General features: G+C 46.6%; 2 protein-coding genes across 10 annotated transcripts in view; both read right to left on the bottom strand.

Moving 5' to 3' along the window:
- mcf2la (mcf.2 cell line derived transforming sequence-like a) overlaps positions 1-4,533 on the bottom strand; it is a 75,856-nt gene extending 71,323 nt beyond the window's left edge. For 8 of the 9 annotated variants that reach the window (XM_046323523.1, XM_046323516.1, XM_046323520.1 and 5 more), the window contains exon 1: positions 4,410-4,533. Coding sequence is in view for 1 of the 9 variants with exons in the window: in XM_046323518.1 (XP_046179474.1) it covers positions 961-1,132 (172 nt within the window). In the remaining 8 variants the exon portion in view is untranslated. Of the gene's footprint in view, positions 1-960; positions 1,257-4,409 lie in introns of those variants that run through there. The other variant, XM_046323518.1, reaches the window with a different exon arrangement.
- Positions 4,534-4,566: 33 nt separating this feature from the next.
- LOC124011059 (gamma-tubulin complex component 3 homolog) overlaps positions 4,567-16,500 on the bottom strand; it is a 28,066-nt gene continuing 16,132 nt past the window's right edge. Inside the window, exons 15-21 of the mRNA XM_046324032.1 lie at positions 14,288-14,356; positions 13,705-13,840; positions 10,232-10,320; positions 9,964-10,095; positions 9,291-9,431; positions 6,902-7,018; positions 4,567-6,716 (exon numbers count right to left, since the gene is read on the bottom strand). Coding sequence (XP_046179988.1) covers positions 6,555-6,716; positions 6,902-7,018; positions 9,291-9,431; positions 9,964-10,095; positions 10,232-10,320; positions 13,705-13,840; positions 14,288-14,356 — 846 coding nt within the window. The 3' untranslated portion in view covers positions 4,567-6,554. The remainder of the gene's footprint in view (positions 6,717-6,901; positions 7,019-9,290; positions 9,432-9,963; positions 10,096-10,231; positions 10,321-13,704; positions 13,841-14,287; positions 14,357-16,500) is intronic.

The raw sequence follows: 16,500 nt of genomic DNA, 5'->3' as shown, positions 1-16,500 counted from the left end.
CTCACTGGGCATCCCCAAAGCCAACACCTCCTTTGGCCACCTTTCCTTCCTGTTCTCTGCTGCCAATGACTGGAACGAATTGCAAAAATAGCTTTAGCTGGAGACTTATATTTACCTCACTGACTTTAAACATCAGCTATCTGAGCAGCTAATCGATCGCTGCAGCTGTACGTAGCCCATCTGTAAATAGCCCATCCAATCTACCTACCTCATCCCCATATTGTTTTTATTTACTTTTCTGCTCTTTTGCACATCAGTATCTCTACTTGCACATCATCATCTGCACATTTATCACTCCAGTGTTAATCTGCCAAATTGTAATTACTTTGCTACTATGGGCTATTTATTGTCTTATCTCCTCATGCCTTTTGCACACACTGTATATAAGACTTCTTTTTTTTCTATTGTATTATTGACTGTACGCTTGTTTATTCCATGTTTAACTCTGTGTTGTTGTTTGTGTCGCACTGCTTTGGCCAGGTCGCAGTTGTAAATGAGAATTTGTTCTCAACTAGCCTACCTGGTTAAATACAGGTGAAATAAAAATAAAATCTCCTTCGGCGCCATCTTCATCAGCTAGATATCAGGGTCATGTGAGGCAATGAACTCTCGAGGGAAAGTACTGCACTTCATTAAACCACCCAAGTAGCTACAGGGAGATTCCTGTAGGAGCCATTTCATACTGACGGTAGCTTTCTGTAAACACAGGCCGACAACAGCTTTTCACACACACAGTCCGCAAAAGAACACCCCACGGAAGCACACCCAGGGTCCGATGCGCGCGTACACACACACACACACACACACACACACACACACACACACACACACACACACACACACACACACACACACACACACACACACACACACACACACACACACACACACACACACACACACACACACACACACACACACGCGCACACGCACACGCACACGCACACGCACTCTCCTAACCTGTGTCCCGGCGGTCCCAGTAGGTGCTCTTGCGTCTGTAGCTGAGGTTGTCTGTAGCTCTGTGGGCCAGGACAATGACAGACAGGCTGTGGAGGACCTGACCCAGTCTGGACAACAGATGTGATGAAGCCTCCTGCAGCTGTCCCTGACGCACAAACTCCGCCAGAGACATGACAGAGTGTGTGAGGGATAGAGTGTGTGTATGTATGCAGCTTCGTGAGTGTTCCGGAGTCCCCAAGTCGAGCCAGGCCGCACTAAGCTACACTCAGTGTATGTGTGTATTCCAGTCTCTCCAAATCAAGTCTAAATGAGTCAAACCAAGCCGCACTGTGCCAACCAGTGCCTCTGACTCCTCCACTCCTCAGCCAGTCTGTCTGACTGTGTGTGTGACTGGGGAACACATCTTAGTGGTGGTGGTACGTCCGGTTGACAGCAGAGAGGAAGAGAGGGGTGGGACCCGGGACAGGGGATGGAGGGAACACAGCGCTGGCTGCTGTTTAAGACCACCAATCCCCTTCTACTGCGCTAATTATACCAACAGCCAGCCAAGTGTAATCTGTGCATGCTCAGGGACCACGCACGCACGCACGCACGCACAGACAGTTTACGATGTGAGCACACTGTGAACAATGCCATTGTTCACTTCCTCCACAGGAGCACCAAACCAAGGCTGTGACAATAAAGGACGCATTAGTTCCAGATTCAGAGACTTCTCAATATCGGGACTCTCTTTCCTCAGTCAACTCTATTGCCTCTTGGCCTACCACATCTGATAGCATGATCTGCAGCCAGACATACAGTGGGTATCCCTCCACACAAGATGGGTATTCTCCACCCCCCTCTTATCACATAGAAACAAACTGCGATTTACAGAGCCAATCACCCAGTACAATATCCCTGGGTAGTCAATGGATCTCTGATGCCGATCTTTCACAAGCAGGCTCTCTGTGTGACTCTCTCGGTCTGTCTGGAGAAACACTTCACTATCACACAACAGAGCCAACACTCTAGAGACAGACAGAGGGAATGGCAGCTACTGTACACCAGGCACTTATTTCATTATGGGAAATGTTCAGAGTTGTAATAGAAATGTATGGTCTATGACTGACAGGTTATTTCCCCATGATAGGAAGTTTGAAAGGTCCTTTTCTGCACAATGTATCTCCATCTGCCTGGAATATAAATTCAGCTGAAGTTTTAGCGCTTTGGAGGTATGGAAACTTCTGACAAGCTTTGATTTTGGTGTGAACTACTCCTTTAAAAAGGGATAGTTCTCCCAAAGCTAGTCCGTGTGGACAAGGTAAGACAGCAATCCAATCCATTGTGTACCTGGCCACTGTCTCCAAACTGTTTCAATTTTTTTTGCAAACGCCAGTGGAAGTCAATACCCCAGATATTATAATTTTTTGCTTGCCTCAAAATATTTACTTTAAGATGATCTATTGTTTGGAAATGTGGGTGAACTATCCCTTTAAGTGGGTCTGTCACGCCCAAATTGCTAACTTTTTGGCTCGAGGGCCACATCGGGATTTTCAAATTCAACGGAGGGACCAATTGTTTGTTAAAATCCATTTGCGGGGGCCTCCCGAGTGGCGCAGCGGTTTAAGGCACTGCACAGCGATTCCTGTTGCGGGCCGGGCTCATGCACGCTGACACGGTCGCCCCGGTGTACTGTGTTTCCTCCGACACATTGGTGCGGTTGGCTTCCGGGTTAAGCTGGCATTGTGTCAAGAAGCAGTGCGGCTTGGCTGGGTCGTGTTTCGGGGGGGACGCGCGGCTCTTGACTTTCGCCTCTCCCGAGTCCATACAGGAGTTGCAGCGATGGGACACGACTGTAACTACTAACTGAATACCATGAAATTGGGATTGTTTTTTTGTTAAAATATATATATTTTAAATGTCTCGTGGGCTGGATTAAGAAAACACTTAGACAATACCAGAAAGCGTTACAGCCTGAATTCATAAACGGCTCTTTTAGAAGATGGAGCCCCTCTAATTACACTGCTACTGTAAACTAGGTCAACATCACGCAGTAAGGACAAATAATACAATGACTTTAGGCCATTTGTACTCTCTATGCTAATTAGAAGCCATGGGTCATTGATTGTGATGCACAGAATCCCTCTCTGCAGCCCCCCGACAAAGTGGGAAAACATTCATTAGCAACCAGTCACAAATCAAGGAGATTAGAATTCTCCTGAACACAGTTCTTACAGTTAAGAATCAATGAGATTAGAATTCTCCTGAACACAGTTCTTACAGTTAAGAATCAAGGAGATTAGAATTCTCCTGAACACAGTTCTTACAGTTAAGAATCAAGGAGATTAGAATTCTCCTGAACACAGTTCTTACAGTTAAGAATCAAGGAGATTAGAATTCTCCTGAAGACAGTTCTTATAGTTAAGAATCAAGTCATTATGAGTTGCAAATGGGAACTTAAGATAATATGGAGATTCATCTCTAATACTGTACATGAAAAAGGGACTATTACTTAATTTATTATCATTTATGCTTCGCTAGGCAGCTGTGTGTGATGCTGAAGGCACGAGGCTGCACCCCTCTCATGTATTAACCATGAGTTTTATGTGGTCACTCGCACCTAGTTCACGATGCATCACTGTCCTACACTTTATCATCTGCCGGATGATCACGCCTGCAGGTTCATCACAGGGTCAGTAAGGGACCTTCCAGAAATTAATACAGAGACATAGATCCATTCCCTCCGTGACTTTGATACGCAACAGACACACAGGCACCAGAACACAGACAACAAACAGGGATACTAATGAAACAAAGTGAGTTAGTGTAAAGAACAAAAACGCCATTCATCTCAATGGGGGGGGGGGGGGGGGACAGTGTCATGGTTCTTGTGACGTGTCCAAATAAAGCCAGGTTGCAGTAAGACATGCATTGACATTGCGACACCTCTCCTACCAAATATATCGCCACTTAAATAAAGCTGCTCCGTGACTGTCTATTCTACTCCAACACACAGCAAAATGCATGAGAGCTCACTACGTCTCATATCGTGGATAGAAAAGTGAATCCACGGTTTCACAGATCAACATGAGCGATCAATCAATGAATCGGTACTAAACGTCATTATCTCGCATTTATTGAACTACACTGCCACCACGTGGTTAAATACTCAAACTCATTCTACCTCAAATATCTCAAGACAGCTCTTGTTGGAAGTGTCTAGCTAGCACAAGTGTAGATACTACTACTGTTATACTCCAGTTATCTGTGATATTGTTTGTGTTCTAACCATGACAGTTGTCTAAACATGATTTACTTACTAGATTCAAACAAGCGGGAATTGACATTGACAAGTCTGTGCGTCAAGTTTGACCTACCTAGAAAACATTATCTGAAGTCTGCCCCGTTTATGTCGACTACTTTCCAAGTTTATGAAATCACTTCGATGTTAACTACTTAAGTAAATTTACCTGCTATATCGTGGATTTCCACTGTATAACTTCACATGCGTTCTGCTGCGTTCTCGAAATCCAGCACAATGGCCAAGTCACATGCCCCCTTCAAACTAATTGGGCCTGAACTCAGAATGCGTCCTGCAAGAAGAAAAAAAAACTCACCGGGAGCGTGATGTGTTAAATTGAATTTATTCGAAAATACTTCTTCTTTTTTTTTGACAAAGGCCCTCATATAGTCTACTTAGAATGCACCCCTGATGCTGACAAAAAACCGAAGTACAAACTGTAAAAAAACTTGAATTTATTATTAAAGAGATGACAGGATGTTTGTGTCCATGGCATGTCATTTCTATACATCTGTGCTATACAATGGACAGGATCTACAGACAGAGGTCTTCCAGTAGCATCTTCTCTTGGCACGCCCTGATGAGAACTTGTGATTGGAAAGAAAGACAAGGGAGCCTGCTGGGAGAGGTTAAAACACTAAAAAGGGTGCATCTCTAATGGCACCCTATTTTGTATGGCGCCCTATTATGTATGGGGCCCTATTATGTATGGTGCCATTTAGGACGCAGACAATAGCTTCCTTGCCTCCTTTCCTTCATCTGCTCTGCTGACAGGTGAATGAAAGCAAGTCCTGGTAAGCATCTTCCATATCGCTTTCGGATCAGTGAAAAGGGAAGGGAGGTGAGGAAGCCACCTGACTATTGAGATGCACCCGAATACTACAGTATACTCCATCATAGGGGGGTTTTGAAAGGCTAGTTATGTCACCATTCCACTTGTAGCTTCTTCAAGGTTTAATGTCGCACTATGACAAAAGTATTTTCCCAGGTTTGTCTGAGTGGTCAGAAGAGAAAAGTAGCATAAGTTGGGTGCAACACGTTTGACAAATCTGTCTTGTACAATTAAGGAATTGAGCTGGTTCAACATGACAGTTTGACATGCAGAACAGAGGCCATAGTCTGCAAGGAGAAGCAAGAGAAACCCAGTTAAATAATACAAAACACCAATAAAATCCTAACGTCTGTCCGTCTTTTAGCCTTAGGGGCTGTGGGCATTGTTCTTGAATCTCTTTAGAGGTGGGTGGGAGACTGCTGTGTTGGTTCCATAACACAGTTGTTAAACAGCTATAAGTGTTTATTAACAGTTATAAAACACACCGCAGACTTTAAGACACTGGTATGAAAAATAAACAAACGTCAGTAAGAAAACCTAAACAAAATATTCACAGAACATGTAAACAAACCAATCAAATCAAGACATTCTGTTCATTATCAAATGTACAATATGAAATTCACACGGTGATGGTAGCCTATCAGACACCTCGAAGAGGTGAGGATGAACACAGCTGGAGGCTGGAGGCAGACTACTAAAATGACAGGCTTCTAAAACCACACCTCCCAAGAGGGGACTGTGAAAGAGTGGGAAACGTGGATGTGTGTGTGTGTGTGTGTGTGTGTGTGTGTGTGGTGAATTGAGCGTGTGTGTTTGTTTGTGTGAGTAATTTGCCAATGACATTGGGGGAGGAGTCAGGTTTTCAAAATGTTCTGTTTGTTTATGTCATCGTGAAATGAATCCCAGTTAGCCCTATTTGTCTTGAGGTGTTAAAATGCAAGCCAAATGGAATCTGTGAAGTCACCACTACAGCATCCTCTTATTGTGCGTTCAAGACAACTGGGAATTCAGACAAAAACTAGGTCAAATCATGACGTCAGTGATCATCAGGTCGGAAATTCAGAGCACTGGAAAGAGGCCCCGAGTTCCCGACTTGGAATTCCGAGTTGGATGACCGCTCAAAACAGGTTTTCCAAGTTGGAGCTTGTTTTTTACAGAGTTCCCAGTTGTTTTGAACGCACTGAAGTCAGAGATTTCAGAGTTCCCAGTTGTTTTGAACGCCCTGAAGTCAGAGATTTCAGAGTTCCTAGTTGTTTTGAATGCGGCATCATCTCCACCTGGCTCTATTATGATGTCATCACAACAGATTCTGTCTGGCTCTTTTGTGATGTCAATGTTCTGTCTGGTTCTATTGTGATATCATCACAACAGATTCCATCTAGCCCTAATTTAATGTCATCTTCATGTCATATATAAATACTATCAAGGCAGATTCTGTGTGGCTCTCTGTCCCCATGTTGTGACATGGTGGTGTGCGTCAGGTCAGATGTTGGAGGGCCGTCGGCCCCTGGTGGTCCCCAGCGAGGCCCTCAGACGGGGGTCTCTGGCCCGGTAGTGCTCGTTGAAGTCCAGTCTGAAGCTGAGGAAGCGCAGGCTCTCGTCTGGACTAGTCATTATCAGCACCAGGAACTGCTGCACTATGCCCTGAGAAGGAGCACAACCAACCACAGATGTTATCCACTGAACACTACCACAGACAACCAGACGGTCCTATCCACTGAACACTACCACAGACAACCAGACTGTCCTATCCACTGAACACTACCACAGACAACCAGACTGTCCTAGTGAAAGCCACTGTGGCAGTGAGAAGAGAGTAAGACCCATACCTGGTAGAAGTGTGTTAGTATCCGTAGCTGAGAGCGCATTTTTGGTATGGTCTCCTGGAACTCTTGGATCCTCCTGTTCTCCTCTGCCTCCTGTTCAGCAGTCACGCCCCACTCACCCTGAAAACACACACACAGACAGGCAACATTAGAGGTGTCAAGCTTCAGACAGAACTTTGTTGCCGCAGCATCAGTGTGGTATCAAAGTGTGGTACCAGAAACCCTAGACCCACTCCAATTTAAATACCACCGCAACAGATCCAGACGATGCAATCTCGATTTCAGTCCACACTGCCCTATCCCACCTGGACAAAAGGAACACCTATGTAACAATGCTATTCAATGACTACAGCTCAGCGTTCAACACCATAGTGCCATCAAAGCTCATCAATAAGCTAAGGACCCTGGGACTAAACACCAACTGGATCCTGGACTTCCTGACGGGCCGTCCCCAGGTGGTAAGGGTAGGTAACAACATCCGCCACACTGACCCTCAACACATGGGCCCCTCAGGGGTGCGTGCTCATTCCCCTCCTGTACTCCCTGTTCACTCATGACTGCACGGCCAGGCACAACTCCAACACCATCATCAAGTTTGCCGATGACACAACAGTGGTAGACCTGATCACCAACAACGATGAGACGGACCTCCTCCCTGTAGGCTGAGACCTGGCCGTGTGGTGCCAGGACAACAACCTCTCCCTCAACATATCAAGACAAAGGAGACGATTGTAGACCACAGGAAAAGGAGGACCGAGCACACCCCCATTCTCATCGACGGGGCTGTAGTGGAGCAAGTTGAGAGCTTCAAGTTCCTTGGTGTCCACATCACCAACAAACTAACATGGTGCAAGCATACCAAGACAGTCGTGAAGAGGGCACGACAAAACTTATTCCCCATCAGGAGGCTGAAAAGATTTGGCGAGAGTCCTCAGATCCTCAAAAGGTTCTACAGCCGCACCATCGAGAGCATCCTCTGGTTGCATCACTGCCTGGTATGTCAACTGCTCGGCCATCCGACTGCGAGGCACTACAGAGGGTAGTGCGTACGGCCCAGTACATCACTGGGGCCAAGCTTCCTGACATCCAGGTCCTCTATACCAGGCGGTGTTGGAGGAAGGCCCTAAAATTCTCCAGCCACCCTAGTCATAGACTGTTCTCTCTGCTACCAGACGGCAAGCGGTACCAGAGCGCAAAGTCTAGGTCCAAGAGGCTTCTAAACAGCTTCTACCCCCAAGCCATAAGAATCCTGAACATCTAATCAAATGGCTACCCAGACTATTTGTATTGCCCCCCCCCTCTTTTACACCACTGCTACTCTCTGTTGTTATCATCTATGCATAGTCACTTTAATAACTACCTACATGTACATATTACCTCAACTAACCGGTGCACATTGACTCTGACACCCCCTTGTATACAGTCTCGTTATTGTTATTTTACGGCTGCTCTTTAATTACTTGTTACTTATATTTCTTATTCTTATCAGCATTGTTGGTTAGGGGCTCGTAAGTAAGCATTTCACTGTAAGGTCTACACCTGTTTTATTCAGCATTTCACTGTAAGGTCTACACCTGTTTTATTCAGCATTTCACTGTAAGGTCTACACCTGTTTTATTCAGCATTTCACTGTAAGGTCTACACCTGTTCTATTCAGCATTTCACCTGTTCTATTAGGCACATGTGATTAATACAATTTGATTTGAAAGAGTAACCAGTGCCATCTCTTCACTTCAGTAAATGATTAACTAACACCCATACTAAACTGTTACAGATTCCCACTCTATGACCCCAGCATTCTCCCCATAGACATGACCTTCAATGTCTTCTCTACTCGCATACTTCTCATTCATGTAAACACACTCAACGCCTCATTCTTTAAAGTTAATATAACCCCCCCCCCATCACTGACCAACAGCTTCTGTCACCCCAAACCCTCTTACCTTGGACAATATCCCCCCCCCATCACTGACCAACAGCTTCTGTCACCCCAAACCCTCTTACCTTGGACCTCAGTCTTATTTACAAGCTATTAAAAGAGAAACTTGGCAAATGCCGAGGCTGTTTGTTTTTCTAACACTTAAGAGTTTAATAGTCCGATGCTCAGGACCTGTTAAATCAATAGAATGACAACACCAGCATGGTCAGTGGCCATTAAGGGGGGGAACTTGAGTTGGCCCCTGGCTGGGTTCCAGACGACTTGGAACAAACAGGACATGGGACTCTGAAGACTACATGGCCCTCCAATTGCGCTCTATAACTAAAAGTGATCATCACTATAAAGTAGTTGAATTGGGCCAGTAGACACCGGTACTGAATACTGCTACGGTCACCGTAACAGCCCTAAGTGCTGGCACCCATTTCAGTCCACTTCAAGCCCCGATCCTTCTACCTCAGAATCCCTCTGCTTCTTCCGCTCCTCGTACTGCAGCCGCAGGGTGAGTTCCTCCAGGGCAGAGCGGTACAGAGAGTCCTGGGCACTCTGGAACTCTATGATCTGGTCAAAGATCGCCCTCAGCTGGTTCAACAAGGACTAGCGGGAGAGAAAAACATGTCAGATGACAGAGTTTATTAGTCACATGTACAGGGTCGCAGATGTAATAGCTGGGTCCAGGGAAATTCTTAAAGGGATACTTAGAGATTCTGGCAATGAGGCCCTTTATCTACTTCCCCAGAGTCAGATGAACTCGCTGATACCATTTGTAAAGTCTCTGCGTGCACTTTGAAGGAAGTTGCTAACTACCGCTAGCGCAATTGCTAACTAGCGTTAGCACAATGACTAAGTCTATGGGTATCAGCTAGCATGCTAGTAGATACCCATAGACTTCCAGTCATTGCGTTAAGACTAGTTAGCATTGGGTCACAAAACTACCTTCAACTTCCTTCATACGGGACACAAAAACATGAAAGTTTTTCCACAAGTTCATCTGACTCTGGGGAAAATAGATAAATGGCCTCATTGGCAACATCTCGAAGTATCCCTTTAAGCGCCAACAGGGCAGGTCAAAGAGAAGTGGACGTCATTAAGTGCATGTTAAGAGTGTATGAGCATACGTGTGTCTCACCCTGCTGTTGGTGTCCAGTAGGCAACGGGAGATGACAGAGTCTAAGAATCCTTCGTGGGCAGCGATGATGTGGTCTAGATCCTGGGCCTTCTCTACCTTGTTCCATAACTCATCCCAACAACACTCTAGCACCTGTATACATACATACACACAGAGACCCAGACAGCCAGAGACCCAGAAAGACAGGGGAGGAGGGAGCGTGTAAGGGGAAGAGGCTAGGTGAACTCAGTGGTCTCTAGATAAATTAATGAAAAGAACAACCCCTGACCTCAAAGGTGATGTAGTACTGCATCTGGTGGATGAAGTGGACCATCTCATTGGCCAGGATGTGGCACTGGTGCAGCACGCCAGACAGCTCTGTAACACAACATCTAACATGTTACCCTGACTGCCTTATCTACAGCTCTTCGGTACACGACTCCCTCTGCTGGAGGTGAGAGGGAACTGCATAGTTGTGTGTACGTCAAATCAAATTGTATTTGTCACATACACATGGTTAGCAGATGTTAATGCGAGTGTAGCGAAATGATTGTGCTTCTAGTTCCGACAATGCAGTGATAACCAACAAGTAATCTAACTAACAATTCCAAAACTACTATCTTATAGACAAAAGTGTAAGGGGATAAAGAATATGTACATAAAGATATATGAATGAGTGATGGTACACAGCGGCATAGACAAGATACAGTAGATGGTATCGAGTGCAGTATATACATATGAGATGAGTATGTAAACAAAGTGGCATAGTTAAGTGGCTAGTGATACATGTATTACATAAAGATGCAGTAGATGATATAGAGTACAGTATATATGTATACATATGAGATAAATAATGTAGGGTATGTAAACATTATATTAAGTAGCATTGTTTAAAGTGGCTAGTGATATATTTTACATCATTTCCCATCAATTCCTATTATTAAAGTGGCTGGAGTTGAGTCAGTGTGTTGGCAGCAGCCACTCAATGTTAGTGGTGGCTGTTTAACAGTCTGATGGCCTTGAGATAGAAGCTGTTTTTCAGTCTCTCGGTCCCTGCTTTGATGCACCTGTACTGACCTCGCCTTCTGGATGATAGCGGGGTGAACAGGCAGTGGCTCGGGTGATTGTTGTCCTTGATGATCTTTATGGCCTTCCTGTGACATCGGTGGTGTAGGTGTCCTGGAGGGCAGGTAGTTTGCCCCCGGTGATGCGTTGTGCAGACCTCACTACCCTCTGGAGAGCCTTACGGTTGAGGGCGGAGCAGTTGCCGTACCAGGCGGTGATACAGCCCAACAGGATGCTCTCGATTGTGCATCTGTAGAAGTTTGTGTGCTTTTGGTGACAAGCTAAATTTTCTCAGCCTCCTGAGGTTGAAGAGGCGCTGTTGCGCCTTCTTCACGATGCTGTCTATGTGGGTGGACCAATTCAGTTTGTCTGTGATGTGTACGCCGAGGAACGTAAAACTTACTACCCTTTCCACTACTGTTCCATCGTTGTGGATAGGGGGGTGTTCCCTCTGCTGTTTCCTGAAGTCCACAATCATCTCCTTAGTTTTGTTGACATTGAGTGGGAGGTTATTTTCCTGACACCACACTCCGAGGGCCCTCACCTCCTCCCTGTAGGCCGTCTCGTCGTTGTTGGTAATCAAGCCTACCACTGTTGTGTCGTCCGCAAACTTGATGATTGAGTTGTAGGCGTGCGTGGCCACGCAGTCGTGGATGAACAGGGAGTACAGGAGAGGGCTCAGAACGCACCCTTGTGGGGCCCCAGTGTTGAGGATCAGCGGGGTGGAGATGTTGCCTACCCTCACCACCTGGGGGTGGCCCGTCAGGAAGTCCAGTACCCAGTTGCACAGGGCGGGGTCGAGACCCAGAGCTTGGAGGCCACTATGATGTTAAATGCCGAGCTGTAGTCGATGAACAGCATTCTCACATAGGTATTCCTCTTGTCCAGATGGGTTAGGGCAGTGTGCAGTGTGGTTGAGATTGCATCGTCTGTGGACCTATTTGGGCGGTAAGCTAATTAGAGTGGGTCTAGTGTGTCAGATAGGTAGGGTATGGTCCTTGACTAGTCTCTCAAAGCACTTCATGATGACGGAAGTGAGTGCTACGGGGCAGTGGTCGTTTAGCTCAGTTACCTTAGCTTTCTTGGGAACAGGAACAATGGTGGCCCTCTTGAAGCATGTGGGAACAACAGACTGGGATAGGGATTGATTGAATATGTCCGTAAACACACCAGCCAGCTGGTCTGCGCATGCTCTGAGGGCACGGCTGGGGATGCTGTCTGGGCCTGCAGCCTTGCGAGGGTTGACACGTTTAAATGTTTTCCTCACGTTGGCTGCAGTGAAGGAGAGTCCACATGTTTTGGTTGCGGGCCGTGTCAGTGGCAATGTATTGTCCTCAAAGCGGGCAAAATAGTTATTTAGTCTGCCTGGGAGCAAGACATCCTGGTCCGTGACGGGGCTGGTTTTCTTTTTGTAATCCGTGATTGACTGTAGATCCTGCCACATACCTCTTGTGTCTGAGCCGTTGAATTGAGATTCTACTTTGTCTCTATACTGACGCTTAGCTTGTTTGATTGCCTTGCGGAGGGAATAGTTACACTGTTTGTATTCGGTCATGTTTCCGGTCACCTTGCCCTGATTAAAAGCAGCGGTTCGCGCTTTCAGTTTCACGCGAATGCTGCCATCAATCCACGGTTTCTGGTTTGGGAATGTTTTAATCGTTGCTATGGGAACGACATCTTCAACGCACGTTCTGATGAACTCGCTCACCGAATCAGCGTATTCGTCAATGTTGTTGTCTGACGCAATACGAAACATATCCCAGTCCACGTGATGGAAGCAGTCTTGGAGTGTGGAATCAGATTGGTCGGACCAGCGTTGAACAGACCTCAGCGTGGGAGCTTCTTGTTTTAGTTTCTGTCTGTAGGCAGGGATCAACAAAATGGAGTCGTGGTCAGCTTTTCCGAAAGGAGAGCAGGGCAGGGCCTTATATGCGTTGCGGAAGTTAGAGTAGCAATGATCCAAGGTTTTTCCAGCCCTGGTTGCGCAATCGATATGCTGATACAACTTAGGGAGTCTTGTTTTCAGATTAGCCTTGTTAAAATCCCCATCAACAATGAATGCAGCCTCCGGATATATGGATTCCAGTTTGCAACGAGTCAAATAAAGTTTGTTCAGAGCCATCGATGTGTCTGCTTGGGGGGGAATATATACGGCTGTGATTATAATCGAAGAGAATTCCCTTGGTAGATCATGCGGTCGACATTTGATTGTGAATCAAATGTCAGGTGAACAGAAGGACTTGAGTTCCTGTATGTTGTTGTGGCCACACCACCTCTCGTTAACCATAAAGCATAGTTAGCCCCGCCCCTCTTCTTACCAGAAAGATGTTGGTTTCTGTCGGCGCGATGCGTGGAGAAACCAGCTGGCTGCACCGACTCTGATAGCGTCTCTCCAGTGAGCCATGTTTCCGTGAAGCAAAGAACGTTACAGTCTCTGAATTCCCTCTGGAATGCTACCCTTGCTCGGATTTCATCAACCTTGTTGTCAAGAGACTGGACATTGGCGAGAAGTATACTGGGGAGTGGTGCACGATGTGCCCGTCTCCAGAGTCTGACCAGAAGACCGCTTCGTTTCCGCCTTTTACGAAGTCGTTTTTTTGGGTCGCCGGCTGGGATCCATTCCGTTGTCCTGGGTGAAAGGCAGAACACAGGATCCGCTTCGCGAAAGTCATATTCTGTGTGTGTGTGTGTCCTCACCTGGCATGCTCTTAAGCAGCTTGGCGTTGCACATCTGTCCCTTCCAGATGTCGGTGAGGATGTACTCCATACGCTTGGCTCGCCACAGGAAGTTGAACACCCGCAGGTAGTGGCTCATGCACTCCCGTGTGAACACCTGCCACAGCCAGAACCAGCGAGAGAAACAGAAAGCAAGAAGAGAGACAAAGGAGACAGAGAGAGACACCAAATTAGACAGAGAGAAAGACAAAGGAGACAGAGTGAAGAGAGAGAGACTGCGTGAACACCGGTCACAGGGTAGCACAGCATTTACACATGTTCTCTCACCACATCACAGAACAACACAAAACCAGCCAGCACTTGACTTCATCTAACATGGTTGACTGGTGGCCTGTGAATGAACATGTATAACAGAACAGAAAGAAACAATGTTCAGATGCTCCAGGTGGGCTTTTATGGATGAATGAAGAGAGAAGAGGAGAAGCTTAATGGATTGTTTGCGAGGGTGTGTGTGTTTGTGTGTGTATGTGTGTGTGTGTGTGGAGAGAGACAAGGCAACACCAGATAGGATGGTATGTGTATGTATGTAAAGTGCTGCGGTTACCGTGGCGATAGGACCCTCTACGTGGTAGTCTAAACTGAAGACGTCCCAGCCCGTATCTCCGGGAGACACCTTCAGAAGGAGCACAGATGAGTTGATGACCAGGCTTCAGTTCAGAGGGATAACATGGTGCCAAGTTGACAGTTTGAAATCTAATAGGTAGTGACATGTGTACATCCAGCATCCAGACATCAAACATCTAGGCTTCAGTTCAGAGGGATAACAATCTTGAGCCACAGGTTACCAGGTTGTGTTTCAAACACCTGACTCAATACCGTGTTAGCCCACTGAGATAAACCCTATGACAGCAGTAATGGTATGAGCTGTAGCCTATAACAGTAGTAATGGTATGAACTGTAGTAATGGTATGAGCTGTAGCCTATGACAGTAGTAATGGTATGAGCTATAGCCTATGACAGTAGTAATGGTATGAGCTGTAGCCTATGACAGTAGTAATGGTATGAGCTATAGCCTATGACAGTAGTAATGGTATGAGCTATAGCCTATGACAGTAGTAATGGTATGAGCTGTAGCCTATGACAGTAGTAATGGTACGAGCTGCAGCCTATGACAGTAGTAATGGTATGAGCTGTAGCCCATGACAGTAGTAATGGTATGAGCTGTAGCCCATGACAGTAGTAATGGTATGAGCTGTACCCCATGACAGCAGAAATGGTATGAGCTGTGCTACGGGACTACCGCCCCGTAGCACTCACTTCCGTCATCATGAAGTGCTTTGAGAGACTAGTCAAGGACCATATCACCTCCACCCTACCTGACACCCTAGACCCACTCCAATTTGCTTACCGCCCAAATAGGTCCACAGACGATGCAATCTCAACCACACTGCACACTGCCCTAACCCATCTGGACAAGAGGAATACCTATGTGAGAATGCTGTTCATCGACTACAGCTCGGCATTCAACACCATAGTACCCTCCAAGCTCGTCATCAAGCTCGAGACCCTGGGTCTCGACCCCGCCCTGTGCAACTGGGTACTGGACTTCCTGACGGGCCGCCCCCAGGTGGTGAGGGTAGGTAAGAACATCTCCTCCCCTCTGATCCTCAACACTGGGGCCCCACAAGGGTGCGTTCTGAGCCCTCTCCTGTACTCCCTGTTCACCCACGACTGCGTGGCAACGCACGCCTCCAACTCAATCATCAAGTTTGCGGACGACACAACAGTGGTAGGCTTGATTACCAACAACGACGAGACGGCCTACAGGGAGGAGGTGAGGGCCCTCTGAGTGTGGTGTCAGGAAAATAACCTCACACTCAACGTCAACAAAACTAAGGAGATGATTGTGGACTTCAGGAAAGAGCAGAGGGAACACCCCCCTATCCACATCGATGGAACAGTAGTGGAGAGGGTAAGTTTTAAGTTCCTCGGCATACACATCACAGACAAACTGAATTGGTCCACTCACAGACAGCATCGTGAAGAAGGCGCAGCAGCGCCTCTTCAACCTCAGGAGGCTGAAGAAATTCGGCTTGTCACCAAAAGCACTCACAAACTTCTACAGATGCACAATCAAGAGCATCCTGGCGGGCTGTATCACCGCCTGGTATGGCAACTGCTCCACCCTCAACCGTAAGGCTCTCCAGAGGGTAGTGAGGTCTGCACAACGCATCACCGGGGGCAAACTACCTGCCCTCCAGGACACCTACACCACCCGATGTTACAGGAAGGCCATAAAGATCATCAAGGACATCAACCACCCGAGCCACTGCCTGTTCACCCCGCTATCATCCAGAAGGCGAGGTTGGTACAGGTGCATCAAAGCTGGGACCGAGAGACTGAAAAACAGCTTCTATCTCAAGGCCATCAGACTGTTAAACAGCCACCACTAACATTGAGTTGCCGCTGCCAACACACTGACACTGACTCAACTCCAGCCACTTTAATAATGGGAATTGATGGGAATGATGTAAATATATCACTAGCCACTTTAAACAATGCTACCTTATATAATGTTACTTACCCTACATTATTCATCTCATATGCATACGTATGCAACCTATGACAGTAGTAATGGTACGAGCTGCAGCCTATGACAGTAGTAATGGTACGAGCTGTAGCCTATGACAGTAGTAATGGTATGAGCTGTAGTCTATGACAGTAATAATGGTATGAGCTATAGCCTATGACAGTAATAATGGTATGAGCTACAGCCTATGACAGTAGTAATGGTATGAGCTGTAGCCTATGACAGTA

This window comes from Oncorhynchus gorbuscha, linkage group LG23, assembly GCF_021184085.1.
Source record: "Oncorhynchus gorbuscha isolate QuinsamMale2020 ecotype Even-year linkage group LG23, OgorEven_v1.0, whole genome shotgun sequence".
Lineage (NCBI taxonomy): Eukaryota > Metazoa > Chordata > Actinopteri > Salmoniformes > Salmonidae > Oncorhynchus > Oncorhynchus gorbuscha.
Note: the sequence above shows the minus strand (reverse complement) of the source record. Positions and strands in the feature narration are given on the sequence as shown.